Below are 21,105 nucleotides of genomic sequence, written 5' to 3' on the forward strand. Positions count from 1 at the left end.
TCCATGAGGACACTTAAAAAGAAGAGAAAATGGCCAACTGAATGCAGAGTAGTGGTTATCCCTGGAGGTAAGGAGTTTCCTGCAAATGGAGGAAGGTGAAGGGGAAAAGTCTTTTGGGAGCTAATGTCCTATTTCTTAAACTGGACACTGGACACATAGGTGTTTTTCATATTCTTCATGCTGTATTATAACTACAAAACATTCTTCTGTATTTTGGATACGTTTTGCAATGAAAAAAATTATTTGGGTCACAGATTACATCACAAATTCCATAGAAGCTGTACCATTTGTGTCTATTGTCCTCCAAAACAGCAGTCGACAAGAGTCTATTCCAGTCATCACATTCCTTTTATGTGCCCCAAGATAGCAGTCACAGAAATGCAATTGTACAAGACACTTTACAACAGGAACGAACAGGAATGGGACCCTCCGTAATTAGCTTTCATGTACAGCCATAATGAGAAATGCCCTAGTGCTCCTCTACCAGTGGGATTTCCACCCCTGGCAAGCTTCTGAGACAAACTGAAGTGTCAAGTCAGAAGAGATTGTGTTCACCATTTCCCCAACATATTCTAGTCTCCTTTGGACAGATGGGCAATTTCAAAATAAATACCCTAAACAACTGATTCACTTTCTCAGCATGATGCAGAAGAAACAGGAAATATGCTTACCATTAACTACTAACCCATGTTTGGTAGATTTCCTTAAATGCTACGTAGCTGTGCTCAGGATGCCATGACTACAAATCATTTTTCTTGAAAGGCCTCCCTTCCCTACTGTCAATGATTTTCTGTCACCTCTTGTGGGGTTCACCTGGACGTGCAGGGGTACAAGATCAATGCCAACTGCACTCTGACTTGGGCAAGGGCATCTATTCCACTTATCCAAGCAATAAAATAAAACAGCTGGTGAAATGATATTAACACAAATGGATACACAGCCCCAATTTTTCTAAAACATTGTTAGAACCAGAATCTTCAGACAGAATCTCTTTTCCTCCCACTTAAACTGCTTCCACTGGAGACAAGAGTGATCCTTTACAAGTAATTTCACCTCTTAGAAGACTCAATGAAGTGAATCAAGACATGGCACAGTGCTCTTTTTCATCAATGTTTCTGATCAAGTAATGGCCATCAGTAATGTACTTCTTCTGTATCAGAGCTTCTCAACCTTGGCTACACACTGGAATCACCTGGGCAGCTTTCAAAACTTCTGCTATCTGGGTCTTACTGATTTACTGGGCCTGGGGTGTGGCCAGGGCTATGAGAGCCTAAAGAGCTTTCCCAAGTGATTCTGATGTGCAGCCAAGGGTGAGAACTCTGGTCTATCAGAGAATAATGGTGACCGGTTCCTTCTTGTCAAAAATGTAAGTTAACCTTTCCTAAAACTCATCGCTGCTATGACAAAGTGTGTATGCTTATATATACCAGGCAGAACAGTGAAGTGATTAAGAGCTCAGAGTCTTGAGTCAGGCTGCCTGAGTTTGACCACCAACTTTGTCACTTGCTGGCTGAGTACTGGACAATTTATATAACTGATCTGTGCCCCAGTTTCTTCACTTGCGAAATGGGCTCATATTAGTACCCATACCTTACAGGATGGGGGGGATGTTAAATCAGTTGATACTTATCAAATGCTTACAACAATGGCTATGACACAGAACATGCCTTAGAAATGTTTGTTAAATGAAACAGTGAACCAGTTTTATTAAAGATCCAAAGAGAAACTAAAAAAGAAATTGGCAATTGTATTAACTACAATAATTCAGAATCAGATAAAACTTTCTTCAGGATGCCAATTGTACATTTTTGGGATGGACATCCCTCAAATTTTCTGCACTACCTTTTATTTTTATAATGGAACTTTATCCAGGTCTGGCAAAAGGGGCATTTTTGAGGTCCAAGAGGGAAATTTAACATAACATAGAAACATTCTTTTTTGCTGTGTTCCACCCTTCTCTCCATCATTTCAGACATCCGTGTCTTTGTTAACCTGGTGTGAAATCTGAGGGCTGTTTTGCAGGAATTGGCAAGAACGGCTTTAGAATTCCAAGTTTTTCCTTTCAAAGGAATACGTCCCTGCCTCCACTCGAAGATAAAGGAGTATATTTTTCAAAGGGTTCTCTTTACTGTTGTAGGAAACAGAGGTCCCTGAATTTTTCTGACTTTAATTTTTAAAAAAAAAAAAGCTGTATGCCAAGTACCATGCACAGAAATCCATTAATTCTAAAAGATATTTAAAACAGAAGATCAAAACTGAATATAGTCTTGAAATGTATGCGTGAACAGATATTTGGCTGTATGAGCTTTTCAACTGTAAGAATAAACATAAAATAGCATTTGAGGAAAAAGATATTTTCATACATGCAGCTCCTAAATACAGTTGTGTCGAGAGAGCTCTAAATAATATTCGCTAGCAACACTTCAAATATGTTCAGCTTGCTAATGCTTTCATTCAAAAACCAACACTTAAATTCTCTAACGCCATGAAGTAGCCTCTTAATAAGAATAAAAACTCATTTTGAAACATGCAGATTACTAATCAGACACCGCTGAGAGAGTGTGTAAACAGGCCCAACATCTCTCCATGGGTATCAAAAGCATTCACAGAGTGTTATACCCTCTGACTCAGGATTCTGCATCTAAGGACTTATTCTTGGAAATTAACTGGACACACATGCAAAAACATGCACACAAGAAAGGTCATCACATTGTTTAAAGGCAAAAGAAGAGAACAAAAGTATCAGGGAGCACTGGTTACCTAAAAGATGGTATATTCATGAAATGGAGTCCTATGGCATGTATTGAGTGAAATGGAAAAGTATCTGCAATAAAGTTAGTGGGAGAAAAACGGTGGTTAAATTATTTGGGTAGCAGGACTCCATCTGTGTAGAAAATAAAGATACTAATACTAGAAAAATGCATGCAAGGCTATATTAAGTTAAAGGAAGTTATTTCTGATTAACAGGATTGTGGGGATTTTTCTCTGGGGGAGTAATGTCTAATTGTTTAAGTATGTATGGCAGATACAATTAAAAGAATGAACCAAAAATGAAAAAATTCAAAACTAAAATGCAATAAAGACATAGTAAATAATAAAATATATATAATAAAAAAAGAGAGCAGACCACTTTTTAACTTTCCCCCCCATTCCTTGAAAGCTGTATATAACAAGCCTCAGGAGTTAACACCTAGGAAAGGAAACTATCACACAGCTCTTTATCCACTAAGAAATGGCCAGAAAACAAGGGCAATAGGACGGACCATTTAAAAACCAAATACTGTCTTCTCAAATGAGGGCTGCCCATCCTTGATCCTGCTGTCACAGTGGCCGGGAGTCAAGTTATTTTGGAATGGTAGATTCTCAAGAACCTACTTTGTTCTCTCTAAATGGCATCTCAGTAACTTTCCTGGAAATGTGAACTGACTATAAGGAACAAATGTTTAAAGGAACTAAGAGCTTAGTGTCCCGAATTTACTTGGACTTATTTCTTACAACTCTCTGCCCTCTTCATCTTTCCTCCTGTTGCTTTATTCTTCCAGTTCTCCTGAATTTCCTAAAGGCTGGGATCCTTCCCCACCAGGGACAGGCAGGCTAAGTCAGTGAAGATTCAGGGGATGCCAAAGGTTGGGAATACGTGGGAAGCCAAAAGATCGAGCTTTGAAGCCATTTGAGACTCACTTGGTAATCTTTGTTCCAATTCAGATTTGGCTTCTCTTCCCTGCCTTTTTCTCTCAAAACTAAAATGAGAGCAAAAACCTGTCCTGTAGACACTAAACATGGCTATGATCTGGTTTCTACAAGGAGAGTCAGGAAGAAAGTAAGTCCCTAAAGACTCGCAATTCGGGGTTCACTGTTCACTTCTGGTTCCAAGTATATGCCTCAGATGTCAGAACGTGAAATCACAGAATTGCAGAATATTAGAGTTGAAAGTGGCTTTCTAAGTTTTAAAGATGAAATGCTACTAACAGTGTGGTTGCTCAGGGGCATTGCATGGGCGCTTGCTGGAAATGCAAATTATCTGGCCCCAGCGTGCACATACTGAATCAGAAGCTCTAGGGGTGGGGTCCTGGTATCTGCAGTTTTATGAGCTCTCCAGGCATGTAAGGCCAACAATCTAAGTGAAAACTACTACATAGAGTAAGAAACTAAAGTACGCGAGAGTCTAACTTTTGTCTTCACAAAACTAGAGGGAAAAAGCAGTTACTCTAAGTGAAACATCTAAATAAAGCTACCTTATTTTCTCCTGTTTCAAGATCTGCAATATTGTACCTTCAGGTCTCTGGATTATCTTTCATTCCTAGCTGTTTTTTCCTTTTTACATCACTACACTTGGAGAAACTGTGGCAACCAATACAGAACAACCTAATACAGTCTCTGGAGCATGAAGAAGGGTTTAACTCAGACTCTTTTTACAAATCACTGGATTAATGAAATTCATCACACAGGAGAATCCTGAGAGGTCGACTGCATGCAAATCACGTTTAACAAGCTAAAGTGCAGACTTCAACCTTAGCTACCAGAACATTGGGACAGCAAACACTGGAATAGGAATTTGACTATGCATGAATCTACAAGAGGAACTGGAGCTCCTTATCTTATTTTCTCAGGCTGTCTTTACCTATATCCACACCAAGACTCAGAGAGGAACTCTGAACTGTAGGTAGTTCTATCTCACACACATACAAAAAAAGCTGGCTTCCCAAAAGATTACTTTTAAATTATTTATTTGAAACCTGGACACATTTCCTCATACAATGTTATAAATGGTCTTAGCTGTCTAATCGCAATAGATTTACAATAAAACTGATAGTATAAAAGTGTAATAATTTAAAATTTTCACTCATATGTGGAATTTAAGAAACAAAACAAATGAACATAGGGGAAGTAAAGGAAAAATAAAAATGGAGAGGGAGGCAAATCATAAGAGACTCTTAACTCTAGGGAACAAACTAAGAATCACTGGAGGGGAGGTAGGTAGGGGAGTGGGGTAACTGGGTGTTGGGCATTAAGGAGGGCACTTGATGGAATGAGCACTGGGTGTTATATGCAACTGATGAATCACTAAATTTCACCCCTGAAACTCATAATACAGTATCTGTTAATTAAATTGAATTTAAATAAAAAAATGCTGCCACTAGGCAAACATATTCCAAGTTCTGATTTAGGTGTATCTTCACAAATGGGTCTTCTCTTGTGACAGTGGCTCCCCTGGGTAGGGGTGGGGGTGGGTCACAGCAATAGCTTCTGGTGAGAGAGACATGTTGGGGGCAGATTTTTTTCTGCATTCATCACCTCTAGGTTGTAAACTACCAATATCATGGACTTTGGATTCAAGATTCCTGGTCTAAAACTCCAAACTAATTCCTTGCAGAAGGCTGCAGCTCTGGTTCTTATAGGTACCAAGACAACTACCATCCCCCTCTTCAGAGGAGCTAGGTGCTGCGTCTTTGGATTTCTATCCTCCATTTATCACTGATTTTTCTAAAACATTCCTATTTATATTTCCTTTTTAAAAAGATTTATTAAATGCATAATAAGATATGGATGTTTTTAAAGCAATATTAAAGAAACCCCCTCCCCTTAGCTGTTGCTCCCAAATCTCCCCATTCCAACTCTAGGCAAACACTAATCTACATTCTGTCTCTATAGATTTGCCTGTTTTGGACATCTTATATAAATGGAATCATAAAATATATGATCTTTTACAACTGGCTTTATTCACTTAGCATTATGTTTTCAAGGTTCATCTGTGTTATACCACGAATCAATACTTCATGCCTTTTAATTGCCAAATAATATTCCATAGTATGCATAGATCACATTTTATTTATCCATTCAACAGTTGATAAATATTGGGGTTATTTCCACTATTTGACTATTATGAATAATGCTGCTGTGAATGTTCTTGCACAAGTTTTTGTGTGGAAGAATGTTTTCTTGTGTTATTTATTTATTTATTTATTTATTTATTTATTTATTTTTAGAAAGAGAGAAAAGAGAGTGCAAGCACAGAGAGAGGCAGAGGGAAAGAATCTTTCAAGCAGACTCCTTGCTGAACTAGGAGCCCCACATGAGGCTGGATCCCATAACCCATGAGATCATGACCTCAGTCAAAACCAAGAGTTGGACACTTAACCAACTGAGCCACTCAGGTGCCCTGGAAGTACATTTTCATTTCTCTCGGGTATATGTATATAAATGGAATTGCCTGATCACATGGTAAACTCCATGTCTAAATGTTGTAGGAACTGCCAGACTGTTTTCCACAGTGGCTGCACCATTTTACATTTTTATCAGCAATATAGGAGGATTCCAATTTCTCTACATCCTTGCCAACACTTGGTATTTCTTTTCTATTATAGACATTCTAGGGGGTGGGAAGTGGTATCTCAGTGTTATTTTGATTTGCATTTTCCTAATGGCTAACAATATCAAGCCTTTTTCATGTACTCATCGGCCTTTTGGGTATCTGCTTTGGAAAAATGTCTACTTAGACCCTTTGCCTATTTTTAAACTGTATTATTTGCTTTTTTTTTTTTACTATTGACTTGTTAGAGCTATTCATATATTCTTGATACAAGTCCATTTTCAGATACATGGTTTTAAAAATCTTTATTTTGTAAGCCCTGACATTCACTTTTTAAAAAACTTATCACACAGTGTGTCTGATGGCATCATTTTATATATATATCATCATCATCATATTCTCTACTACTCCCCCACTCAGGTGGCTGCAGCCACACACTAGCTGGCTTTTCCACTGCTTCCTTCCACCTCAGGACCTCACCATCACTCTTACCTAAGCCTGGAATGCTTTTTAAAGCACATGGTCTACGCCCTCACTTCATTTAGGCTTCTGCTCAGATGGCACCACCTCCAAGAGGCCTTCTCTAAAACTGAAACTCCCTCTACCCGTCTCTCCATTCCCTTATCCTTCTCTTATATAAGTGCCATGAAAATATACCAACAGTTGACATTTGTCAGAAATTTATATTTGTTTGCCTTTCTTTGATTACTGGTTAAATTGAATGCTTTCTTAAAATGTTTATTGGCAGCCATGTGGATATTGATATTCCTTCTTTTGTAAATATCCTCTTCATGACCTTTGCTGATTTCCCATTGGTGTATTTGTCTTTGTTAATTTTAAGGAATATTTCCCCTTTGTGTATTATCAATAATTTCCCCAGCTGTGTTTTCCTCATTTGTTCACAGTGTTTGCCATATAAGAGTTGTTCATTTTTATGTAGACTGATCTATTAGTCTTTATATTTATTCACTGCCTTTGGTGCCTTCTCTTCTCAAGGATTCACAAAAGTGAATGGGCTTTAATACTAAAGACACTTTTCATAAAAATCTCTTTGCTGGCCAGTCTTACAATTTCTCATTCAGAAAGCCCATTCATCCCACCAACTACAGAAACTGGGTTTTCTTCCACCCTCTGCTCCCCTCCTTCATCCCAGCAATGAGCAGCTCTGCTTCCATTTTACTGAAAGCATCTGGCAACTCAAAAGTCCACCGTGGGAGACTCTGACAGTAACAGACCCATTAAAGTCATACCCAGTAAAGTCATACCCAAGCCCTTGTGTCGTATCCTGTCTCACAATGACTCTGGGCTGGGTGAGGTGACTGCTTTTTACTAGTGGACTCTGGCCAACATCATGTAGATAGAGGCATGAGGCGTGCACATGCGCTACTTTGGGAACTCTACTGCTAAGATGTGAAAAACCCAGGCTGGCCTTGGGAGATGGGAAACGACAGATGTGGAGATAATACCTATTACTATTAGAAAGCATACAAAGCATGATTAGCTTTCCTGCTAATCTGGCCAAAAGAATATCACTTTTAGTTCAAAATTCCCCAAATTCATTCAGGTAATAAGTCTCTGACACTTGCCAGCTGCAGAGACAAAAGAATGAGGCTGGGGAAACACACAAATATGGCTCAATTATACTCAGGCCTCCTATTTATAGGTCAGCACACAGTACGATGCCACTCTTGGCGGAGTTGGACAGACATGACACAAACAGCATAGTATCTATGGAAGTGACAAACAGCTGGCAGAGCTTAAGAGCTTCCCTTGCAGATGGGAGAAACAGAACAAAGGGCCATAGAAGAGAAGTGGGGGGGCAGCAAGCCTTAAGTGAGGTGCTTTTCACAAGTGGGCCTTCCATTTCTCTGCCTTACAAAACAAGAAAGTAGGGGGTTGGGGAGAAACAACGAGATCAAGGGAAGTTTGAGAGCCTTTGTGTACTTAGGCTTTCCAGCTGGGTACACAGCTCACCCAAATATCTATCCTCTCCTGCTGTTACTAAAAATACATGGAATAACTCTTCCCAGAAGAAAATGGTCACATATCACCAAGGAGACAGGAGACCCTCATGATAGAGGGTTTTTTTTTTTAAATGACTCAGGAATCCAAGCAACGCTCGACTCCTCTCTCTGGACTCCACCAAGAGGGTAACTAAAACTCCTGCCAAGAAAGAGAATTCACATAGAATTTTGTCTGTTCACATCTGACACTGGGAATCCGCTGAAATCTAAAGTGCCTTCAAACTAGCTCATTGTGAAGGCAGACATTCTGGCATGAAAACTAGAAAAGGCTGCCACCAAAATAAATGCACATTGTCTTGCACCAACTGCTACTAGAAAGTAATTTCAAGGATTCTAGCAGAAAAGGAAAGGCACGATTGACGAGAAATTGAGCAGGAGAGTAAGTGCTCTTGGGAGAAATGTAAAACAAAATCATTCTCCAACTGAGGGTATTTCTCATAAAACTGGAAGACAAGAGTCTTTTTCTGTAGTATGCAACAGGGAAGAGATAGGATGCATATTTTTCTCACGGGCCTCACAGAGTTGCTTTTCTTTCAATAGCGCCCTGTGCTTTCTTCTTGCTGCCAAGAAAATGTAGGACAAGCTAATACGAGCACCACAAAATGGGGGACTCCATTAAAGCTGATTACAATTCATCTCCGCATCTCCAGTACTCAATTGACTCAAACAAGATGGGTTATTTGTGCTTTGTTCCCACTATTTTCTCATTTTCACCATGCCTATTGTCTTTGAATTTACCATTACTATTACACGTGATGTTTGGCCATTTTATTCACTTTCTTCCCCACATGCAATACTTAACAATTCTTACATATGTGCTTGGTTCACTTGAAGAGAGGATGAAGGGGTGGAGGCTCCTCTAACATTTCCAAATAGGGATTTTTTAAAAGTGTGGAATGCAGGTAAAGAGAATTGGGTAAGTCATATTAATCAAAATCTTTGGCTCATGACCACTCTTCATAGCCCTGTTTGTGGTTATTATAAACACACACACACACACACACACACACTCTCTCTCTCTCTCTCTCTCTCTCTCTCTCTCCATAACACAGAGACTAGACTATGAACAATCTATGTGATTAATATGGTTATCCTCATTCCCTTCCCCTGCCTCCCTCCTCCCAAGGTAACCACTATCTGGAATCTTGTGTTGAATATCAAAATATTCCCATCATAGAATCTTGAGGGACCGACTTTCGTTTGTTCTATTAATAAGATTCATCCATAGTGTTCTTCATTGCAATAGTTATTTATTTTGACTGCTATATATTACTCATTGTATGAATCAAGAAAAGGAGGAATTCAAATGTAGAGTATCAATATATTATTGTATTAATTCATTCGATGTTCGTTTCTTAACAAAAAAATGCCTCAGTTAAGGATCATTTACTTGTTTTAAAACAACTGACTGCATAAAACAAGTTGTTATTGTACCTCATAGCTAATCTCTCAATTTTTTTTGTATTTTCCAGGATTAAATGCTCATTATATATATTCTACACTTGATTTTCCTGAAGATTAGTGATACCAGAACTGGTGCAGATCAGGGCTATTGATACAAAACCAGTCTATTATGACACTAATCAGCTCATACTCACCCCTAAATTCTCATTTATTCAATACTTCCAGTGACTTCATGGCCACACACTTCTATAAAAGAAATCTGTGATACCGACACCGAACTAAACAAAACCATTCTTTTCCATCAAGGTTCTCACTGCCTAATGGAGGGAGAAAAATTTTTTTAAAAAATCTGCAATCCCAATTCAAAAGGTAATTCTCAGCATCTTAGACCTAGAGGTAACTGCTTGGTAGATGAAGAAAAAAGGGAAGCAGAGGGACTGCTCATTCAAAGGCATAGGGGTGGGAGATTTTCAAGTGGTCAGGGATCTTCAAGCACAGTGGCAAGGAAGTCTGAGGTCAAATCTCAGAGTATTGGGAACTTTATCCTAAGGTAAGGAGCCACTGAGCAATTTCACACAGTGGAGGGATAGGATCAGATTTGCTAGAGTAGAAAGTGGGCTGTTACTGGAGGGTGGGGTAGAGGTAAGAGCAGCTGGAACATTAGTCTAGGATACAGGAAATACGTCATGTAGACCTGGACTGACACAGCCACAAGGACCCAGGAAGGCAGGACACAGATTTCGGTAATATTTATGGAGAAAAGGTGACTGAAAAAGAAGACACAGAGCCAAAAGAAAATTAGCTTAGCACACAAACTGGTGGTCTAAAAGCAACTGGGGTACAATTGTGTCATATGCCATGCCTAAAAAAATGCAACTTCATTCAGAGGAAGAGAAAAGCCTCCCTATCATATTGTTTCAATTCCGAGAAAGCCTCCAAATACTGGTAAAGTATGTTTTTTGTAAATTACCAGATATCTTTATTTGAATTTGTGCTCACAGAATACAACTAATTTCTTTTTTAAAAGATTTATTTGAGAGAAAGAGAGAGCACATGCACTAGGGGGAGGGGAAGAGGGAGCTGGAGGCAGGCCTGGATCTCACAACCTGTAATCACCACCTGAGCCAAAATCAAAAGAAGGATGCTTAACCAACTTGGCCACTCAGGTACACCACAACTAAATTTCCTATAACTTGCCTCTCCATCATCTATAAAGGAGACAATGTTGCCCAGATGGGATGCTAGTCTAATTGTTTTTTAAACATACAGTTGAGGGGCGCCTGGGTGACTCAGTCAGTTAAACAGTTGTGGGATAGAGCCCCTCCTTGGGCTTTGCACTCAGTGGGGAGTTTGCTTCAGATTCTCTCTCCCTCTCCCTTTGCTCCCCACTCCACTGGCTTGCCCACATGGTCTCTCTAAAATAAATAAATAAAACCTTTAAAAAATCCCCATACAATTACTTCTCATTATTTACAGCACTCACGTTCTATAAAGTCACCACAAACACTGAATTGACACAGACCTATTACTCCTAATGGAAATACAGAGATAGATTCCTGAGCACTTTGGGTGGCCACAGAATTTTGTCAACCAGTCAATACATAACCTTACTTTATGTATGTTTCTGTTGAGAGGCACCTATTTAATATATATTGTTGGTTCATTAACACAAACTCGTGGCCAAAATCACTATAACTCATGCTTAAATTAAGTTTATCTAACACACGCATTTTCTCTACAAGGCACATCACACATAGCCTTCTTACCCCTGGCAACACTAGTCAGCCCTTAAGCACTACATTTGGGGATCATTTTAATCACTACAATCATCAACAAAAAGCACAAAAATGGAAATAACGTGACACTAAATAGACCATGAAAAGGACATTTGTTTGCAGTATAAGAGTTTAAAAAAGAAGCCAGAGCATTGTCATGTTCAACCTCAACTGGGAATGTGTGTCAGGTGAATCAAATTTTTTGCAATTCTGTGCATGATTGCAAAGGCAGTACTGATTTGGGGGTTACAAATGGATTTTTAGCATGTAGGCAAATTTGCAGGATCCATGAATAATGAGGATTGACTATATAACTAAGAGATCCTTCCTTGCCTGAAGTTATCAAAAGGTACTTTAGTAGGTAGGCAGAGTGAGTCACTAATAATGCCAAATTTTTAGTTATGTGCTTTTCCCTGAGGAGTTCAAAAGTATCTCTTCAGACATCATATCTAAATGATCTCTTTGCTCATCTCCTGTGAGCCTGGGAAAATCCAGTTATAAATCAGTTTTTAAACGTGAGAAAAAAAATCAAAGTTTTAGAGAATTAAGATGTTCCTGTTTCAAAAAAAAAAAGAAAAAAGAAAAAAGGAACAGGAATAAATTCTAGATGCCCTGATTCCTAAACAAACTGTCCATCTTCTAGGTTAGCCATTCTCAAACCTTACTGTGTTCATGAATCCCTAGGGATCTTATGAACAATGGAAATTGATTCAAGAGGTCTAGGGTCAGACCTGAGGATTTTTCATTTCCAACTAGTCCCAGATTATACCAATGCTGGATATATTTTGAGTAGCAAAGCTACTGAAGAAATTCGTCAGCCCCAACGTTGACCTACATCCAATAGACAAGAGTTATACAGATTAAAAAAACAAGCACTCCAGTTTGAGATTATGTAATAGATACTAACAAGTAACTAAGCTTTCAGAATATCAACAGTTCCACATGTAAAATAATCTAGAGTAAACAACGCCATTCATTTTTCTACTTAAGTCTATTAGTGTCGTAAAGAAATTAAAGACAAAATATGTTAGGATCTCAATATTATTTTCCAAATAACACATCAGATTTATGATTATTTTTCTCCTCTCCCAGTGGACCATTCACAGCATTAAGGAAGTAAAGGATCTGAAAGGTACAGACTACTTCATTTGCAGGCAGCTGACATAAGTAGCCAAAGCACCACTTGTCCATTTTAACATGCAGATAAGGACTATGATTATTCGGAAGCTGTTATCTGAAAATAAAGGCATTTGCTTCTCTTTTCCTCTGTGCTCTTACCCCCAGATACACACAATAAATCAAAGATGACTTTGGGAAATAAAGGGCAGTAGAAGTGCGTATCCGGCAACCTGTCATTTTGGAAGGAAATCTGGCACCCAAGAGCCTGTGAGAAGAGCAATTTGATGTAAAAGCCCCAGTGGAAATTTGACTTCCAAGATATAATCCAGAGGAACTCTGGTCTCTCACAAAGATTTGCAGAACTACAAAAATAACAGATCAGATAAAAAGAAGAATATGTTCACTGGTGCTTCAGAGGGGGAGACGTTTGTGGAAGACAGTAAGAAAGGCCTTTGGAATACTCAAGATTGATTCTTCCAGGCCACTGATTCCAACTTGAGAGTTTGTGTTTAACAAAAAGTTTCATCTGAGACCAAACATGGGGGGGAGGGGTTCTCCACCACTTCAGCAAGTTTGATTTTCCACACCACTTGAAAACTATCCACAGTTATCTTCTTTCTTTAAAACAAGATTCTTCAGCACACATGGTACCAAATGCAGTTAAGAAAAAAATAACTGTCCTCAATTGGCTATGTATCATTAATGTAACACCAGTTTTGTTGTATTTTTAAACTTGGGAAGATAAAGATAAAATGCAGATAATTACGTTTCAGTGGGCAAATCTCAAGCTACAAATTAAGGACATTTCAGAACATATGGAAGAGTGTTCTATGAAGAGAGATATTTAAAGAAAGAAGGGGGAATGACTGTACAAATCAAATGTCCACAGGATAAAGGCTAGATATTAGAAAAAGTGTACTTAAAGTACCAGACATGTTGGGAAAAGTTCTTACCTGCATTCCTTTGCAAATTTATTTTTGCTTCACTCAAAACCATGGGAGGAGGGAAATGCAAAGAAAAGCTTCTATTTTCTTTTAAACTTTTTTTTAAGATTTTATGTATTTGTTCATGAGAGACACAGAGAGAGAGGCAGAGACATAGGCAGAGGGAGAAGCAGGCTCCCTGTGGGGAGCCCGATGCAGGACTGGATCCCAGGGCCCCAGGATCATGACCTGAGCTGAAGGCAGACACTCAACCACTGAGCCACCTAGGTGTTCCAAAAGCTTCTGTTTTCTGATAGAGATCAGAAATTCTTCAAGTGAACAGAGGGACAAAAAGGGCTATTTGTCCCAGGAATCCCACTTCTAGGAATCTATACTAAGGAAATATCTCCAATACAAAAATACTTACAGGATTATTCACTGCAAAGTTATTACCAATCACAAAATAATTGGAAACAATCTAAATGCCAACATAAAGGAGAGTGGCTAAATAAACTATGGTACAGCTACACAATGGAGTGCTTTGCTACTGTAAGAAAAGAACAAGAAAGGTCTCTATGAACTGATATGGGTATGGAATGATTTGCAGGATAAGCTGTTAAGCAAAAAAGGCGAAGTGCAAAAAAATGTATCTATGGTATGCGAACCTTCATTTAAGAAAAATGAGAAAGAGTAAGAAAACATTCATGTATCTTCCCATTTGTGCAAAAGACATACAGTGACGGTAAACTAGAAACTAAACAAAATTGCACTAGAAACGAAAGAAACTGGTTATCTAAAGAGGTGGAGGGATCCCTGGGTGGCGCAGCGGTTTGGCGCCTGCCTTTGGCCCAGGGCGCGATCCTGGAGACCCAGGATCGAATCCCACATCGGGCTCCTGGTGCATGGAGCCTGCTTCTCCCTCTGCCTGTGTCTCTGCCTCTCTCTCTCTCTGTGACTATCATAAATAATAAATAAATAAATAAATAAATAAATAAATAAATAAATAAAGAGGTGTATAGGACAGAATGGAAGAGGACACAATGGAAAGGGATAGTAGGGATGAGGAAGGAGTGACACTTGCAAGTATACCCTTTTGTAAAGCCCTGACTCTGAGAATCAGAGTAATGCTTCACATATGAAAAATATAAATAATTAAAACCAAACAAAATATGTGTGTTTTAAGGTAAGAGAGCAAAATGAAATGCAAACACTAACAAAACAGCCCAACTGTAGCACAAGCAAATAAGTAACCACACGGAATAGAATGGGAAAGAAAAGAACTAGTCTTAGTAATTGTGGAAAACAGCATCTTGATTTAAGACCAAAAAAGAATTGTACTGAGAACTGTACTCTAGCCAGTAGATGTGTTTCTCACAGGAGTCTGGGTTAGGATTTTTTAAAATTTATTCATGAGAGACACACAGAGAGAGGCAGAGACAAAGGTGGAAGGAGAAGCAGGCTCCCTACAGGGAACCCAGTGCTGGCCTCCATCCCAGGATGCCGGGATCACAACCTGAGCCAAAGGCAGGCACTCAACCCCTGAGCCACTCAGGCATCCCTGGGTTAGCAATTCTAAAACTAGTTTATATTAGGATTAAAGAAGTAAGTGAATATATTTACATATGCCATAGACAATGAGAGCCAGGTTTCTCACTGTCAGAGAAAGACTAGAATGAACTATGTATTGTTGGATTAGAATGAGAGGTTCAGTATGAGCTCATAACTTGATGGATAGAAAGATGGCAGATAGGAAGGAAGGAAGAAAGATGATAGAATGAAAAAAGACAAGAGACTGATATACGTGTTTGCATAGTTAGTATACATTTACATGTATGTCCTAACCACTGGGAAGGCCTAGAAGCAATCACATCCCAGTACCAAATGAGCACACCTAGGGCACAGGTCCTAATTTCTAAGTGCCATTCTGCAATAAAAGAAACCAAGAAAGAGTGGGACAAAAAAAGACTGGCAGAAATATGAGCTTGAATTTCCCAAATTTTGTGCAATCATTAAGCCTACATACTCAAGAAGCTCAGCGAATCCCAAGCAAAACATGATATACCAAGGTATATCATAACTGAATTGCTCAAAACTAATGATAAAGAAAAAAGTAATAATAATAATAATGATAATAATATCTTAAAACCTGGCAGAGAAAATATAGAGAGGAATAAAGATAAGGATGACTTATTTCTCATTAGAGATAATACAAGCAAAAAAGACAAAGGAGCGACATCTTAAAATACAGAAATTTAAAAACTACAGAATTCTATAGCAGCAAGATATCTTTCAAATGCAAAGGTAAAATAACCTTTCAGACACACAAAAGCTGGAAGAATTCACCACCAGCAAAATTATACCAAGAAAAATGTTGAAATAAGTACTTAGAAATAAAATAATACCAGGTGGAAATATGGATCTGCATAAAGGAATGAAGGGTACTAAAAACAAATACTTGGGTAAATCTAAGATTTACTCTTATCATTTAAGTGTTTTAAAATAGGACCATTTAAACAAAAATAACAATAATGTAGTGTGGTGTTTAAAGCATACAAAAAATAAAATGTCTAAAACAAAAGAAGAAAGGCTAGAAATGGAGAAATGGAAGTACTATATATATACTATTGTCAAATTCTTAAAATAATAGTGAGATGGTATACTATCCTGGCAGATCTTGATAAGTTAAAAAATGTATACTATTAACCCTAAAGCAACCAATAAAATCACAAAACATGGAATTATAGCTAAAAATATAAAATCGTGAAGAAATAATCAAAAATAAGACAGAAAAAAAGGAATAAAGAAGAGGTGGGACAAATAGAAAACACTGAAAAACAATAGATTTAAACCTAACCATATGAATAGTCTTTTGAATGTAAGTGATCTAAACATCCCAGTTAAAAGACAGAGATTGTCAAATTGGAAAAGAATAAAGTAGGACCCACTTATATTCTGAATATAAGAAACACACTTTACATATAAAGACACAAATAGGTTAAAAGTAAAAGGATAGAAAAAGCTATATTAACACTAGTCAAAAGAGAACAGGAGTAGCTATATTAATATTAAAGTACATTTCAGAGCACAAAATATTACTAGTGATAAAGAAGTTCCTTTCATAATGAAAAAGGGCTCAATTTACCACAAGAGCACTTAAGAACAGAACTTCAAAATACATGAAGCAAAACTGATAGAACTTTAAGGAGAATTTGACAAGTCTAGAACTACAGGTGGAGATTTCAAAAAGACTCTTTCAACTGATAGAACAAGTATTGATAAAATTTGTTAAGGATATAGGAATTTTCAACATTAGCAGTATTTTTTAATTTATTTTTTATTGGTGTTCAATTTACCAACATACAGAATAACCCCCAGTGCCCATCACCCATTCACTCCCACCCCCCGCCCTCCTCCCCTTCTACCACCCCTAGTTCGTTTCCCAGAGTTAGCAGTCTTTACGTTCTGTCTCCCTTTCTGATATTTCCCACACATTTCTTCTCCCTTCCCTTATATTCCCTTTCACTATTATTTATATTCCCCAAATGAATGAGAACATATAATGTTTGTCCTTCTCCGACTGACTTACTTCACTTAGCAGTATTGATATACACAGAACACTCTACCCAACAAAAGCAAAATACATATTCTCTTCTAGCATGCATAGAACATTTGCCAAGACCACATTCTGAGCTATAAAATCTCAATAAAAGGGATTCATGTCATATAAAGTATGTTCTTCCCACAAAGAAATTAATTTAGAAGTCAATAAGATAAAGATCTCTGGACAATCCCTCAACTATTTGGAAACAAAATAACAAACACACCTCTAAAGCACCCATGGGTTAAAGAGAAAAATCAAAAGAGAAGTTATAAAGAATTTTGAAATGAATGAAAATGAAAAGACAACATATTCAAAATTTGGAAAGACAGCTAAAACAGTATTTAGGGGATAATGTATAGCATCGAATGCTTATATTAGAAAAGAAGAAAGATCTCAAATCTATGACTTCAGCTTCTCATTTAAGAAACTGGAAAAGCAAGAGAAAATTGAACCCAAAGTCAGTAGAAGAAAGGAAAAAAGACCAGAGCCAAAATCACTAAGACCAAAATCAATCAATCATCAATCAAACTAACAAACAAAAAACCCACAGAAAAATCAATGAAACCAAAAACTTGCTCTTTGAGAAGATCAATAAAATTGATGAACCTCTAGCTGGACTGATCTGGAAAAACAGAAAACAGAAATTACAACAAGAAGTTTGGGGGGAAAACCACTATAGAGTTTACAAATATTGAAAGCATAATCAGAGAATATTACTAAAAACTTTATGCCAATAAATTTGATAACCTAGAGGAAATGGACTAATTCCTTACAAGATACATATGACCACAGCTCACTCAAAAACTAGAAAAGCTGAAATAGATATCTATCTGTTAAAGAAAATAAATTTATAGTTAAAAAACCTTTCCACTCTAGACCCAGGTGGCTTCAATGGTGAAATCTACTAAACAGGTAAGGAAGAATTAATGCTAATTCTATAAATCACTTCCAGAAAATGGAATAAAAAGAACAAAGTTGGAGGACTAATAGTACTTGATTTCAAGAATGATTATAAAGTTTCTGCAATCAAGACAGTGTGGGACTAAAGTACAGACAAAGAGATGGATGAAAGCAGAGACTGTAGACATGGACCCACACAGATATAGACTTTCAACAAGAGTGCAAAGGCAATTTAACAGAAAAGTCTTTTTAACAAATGGTGCCGGAACAACTGGATGCCCATATGCCAAAAAAAAAAAAAAAAAGAACTTTGATCCAAAGTTTGTACTATACACAAAAATCAAATGAAAATGGGTGGTAGACTTGAATGTAGAACATAAAATTAGAAACTTTTAGAAGAAAACTTAGGAGAAAACGTTTGTGACCTTCAGTTAGGCAAAGGTTTCTTAGATATGAAACCATAAGCATGATCCTTAGAGGAAGAAATTGATAAATTGCACTTTATCAAGATTAAAACCTGTAGCTCTTTTAACGACACTGTTAAGAGAATGAAAAGCAAGACACAGACTGGAAAAAAATATGTGTAATCATATGTCTTATAAAGGACTTGTATCCAAAAAATATAAAGACCTTCAACACAAATATTAACAACCCTCCAAAAAATAATGGGCAAAAGATCTGAACTGACACTTCACCAAAGAACATACAGATGCAAATAAGCACATGAAAAAAAATGTGATATATACATAAAAGGGAATGTTATTCAGCCTTAAAAAAGAAGGAAATTCTGACATATACTACAACATGGATGAAACTTGAGAACACTGTGCTAAGTGAAATAAACAGTAGGACAAATACTGTGTGATTCTACTTATTATGAGGGCCCTAGAGTAATCCAATTCATGGGGAAACAAAGTAAGATGGTAGTTGCCAGGGGCTGGGGAAGGGAGGAACAGGGAATTATTATTTAATGGGTTAGAGAGTTTCCATTCTGCAAAATGGAAAGAGCTCCATAGATAGATGTAGTGATGATTACATAACAATGTGAATGTACTTAATGTCACTAAAATGAACACAAAAATGATTAAGACAGCAAATCCTATATTATATGTATGTTACCACAATAAAATATGGATAAGAACAAAAAACGCTCAACATCATTAATCATTGGGGAAATACAAATTAAAACTGCAACAAGATAGTACTGCACACCTATTAAAATGAGTAAAATTTAAATACTTACCATGCCAAGTGTTAGTGAGGATATGGAGAAACTGGAACTGTAGATGTGGATGTAAAACAGTACAACCATTTTGGAGACCAGTTTGGCAGTTTCTAGAAAAGTTAAACAGATACCTACCATATGATTCAGCCATTGCAGTCCTAGGTATTTACACAAGAGAAAGAAAAGCATATGTCCATAGAAACAACTTGTATGTAAATATACATAACAGCTCTATTGCAATTGCCAGAAATTGGAAAAAACACAAAAGTCTGTCCATCAACAAATGAATGAGTAAACAAACTGAGATATATCCATTTAATGAAAAACTACACAGGAATAAAAATGAATAAATTCGAAATGAAAAAATGAAATAAATATACATTACAACATGGATGAATCTCAAAATAATGGTGCTGAGTAGAAAAAAGCCAGATAAAACAGTACATCCTGTATGATTCCATATCTATCAAATTCTGGAAAATCCAAACTGTAGTGATGGAAAGTAGATCAGCAGTTGCCTGGAAATGGGTAATCGGAAGTGGCATGATGGTAGATTACCAAGGGCACAGGAAGCTTTTGGCAGGATGGATGGGCTCACTTTCTTAATTGTGGTGATAGTTTCCCAGGTACGTACATATGCCGAATTTCCAATTGTACCCTTCAAATATGCTCAGTTTATGGCATGTCAATTATACCTCAATAATGTTGTTAAAAATCATCAAGCAAGCAAGCAGATATGCCTGGTAAAATTCTACCTTTTTTTTCCATGTTCACTACATGCTCCCCACCACTGGAATATAAACTCCCTGAGAGCAACAACTATCTTAAGCATTCATGGCCAGGCTAAGAGACATGAGCCATTCCTAATAAACATACCTGTGACATTGCAAAACTGAGAAAACTTCTTAGAAGCTAAAAGACAGTATTAGGAAACTTGATCAAGGGTCTTAAATAGCCAAGACTAACAACTTCCTGCAATTAGGAGAGATGACCTTTGTACAATAAACTAACACACCAACCCAGCTCAAGAGGTGTGAGACAATTAAGAAAAAAAGGGGCAAAGGGGTCATAAAAGTGCTAAGAAAAGCTGACTCCAGATCAGATCACAAATTCTCAGCCATGATACCTTTAGGATTATGCCCAGTCAGGTCCTTATAGAGAAGTTAGTAGGCATTAATACCAACCTTTTCTATAGTATTATAGCTATATATGAGTTTGCTTTTTATTTTCTCAAATTCATAATTTATATAGCTCCTACCTAATAAATTACAAGAGGAATGACGTAGTAAGTAATGTGCAAAACGCAAAAAAATAGACAGCTTTAATGTATAAACACTCTTACAAAATGATAAAACATCGCTAATAGAAAAAGGGCCAGAGTAAAAGAAAAGACAATTCAAAAATACAGATTTTAAAGTTTTACCTTATAATTAAATACATATATATATAATTTACTCATTTTTAAAACTATGAATTCTAAAATGTTTTTAAATCTTTGTCAATGGCAGTAGTGTGCTGTAATTAACATTTTCTTATGCAATTAGCAGGAGGATATTGGCAAACATCCTTGCTGAAAGCTTTTCTGGCAAAAATTTTCAATATCTAAAAACATTCATAGTTAATCCTTTCATAAGGAAGTTAGCTTAAGCAAATAATGAAATGCAAAGCCAAAGATTTAAGTTCAAAGTTACTAATCACAATCTTATATTAGTGAAAAAACTAGAAACAATCTATATACGCCACAGCAGGAAAACGGCTTGCTATACAAATGAATCTCAGGATAGAAAAATACATGACCATTTAATGCTATTTTGAAAGGATTTT

At 37.1% G+C, this 21,105-nt stretch overlaps 1 protein-coding gene across 2 annotated transcripts in view; it reads right to left on the reverse strand.

Annotated features, from left to right (window-relative positions):
* The window catches only part of TSPAN7 (tetraspanin 7), a 128,217-nt gene that overhangs the window by 80,286 nt on the left and 26,826 nt on the right, over positions 1-21,105 (reverse strand). The window contains exon 2 of one of the 2 annotated variants that reach the window (XM_077889482.1): positions 19,300-19,391. The exons of the other annotated variant lie outside the window; for it this stretch is intronic. Within the exon in view, the coding sequence (XP_077745608.1) occupies positions 19,300-19,368 (69 nt within the window). The 5' untranslated portion in view covers positions 19,369-19,391. The remainder of the gene's footprint in view (positions 1-19,299; positions 19,392-21,105) is intronic. 2 annotated transcript variants of the gene reach the window in all.

This window comes from Canis aureus, chromosome X, assembly GCF_053574225.1.
Source record: "Canis aureus isolate CA01 chromosome X, VMU_Caureus_v.1.0, whole genome shotgun sequence".
In the NCBI taxonomy this organism is placed as follows: domain Eukaryota; kingdom Metazoa; phylum Chordata; class Mammalia; order Carnivora; family Canidae; genus Canis; species Canis aureus.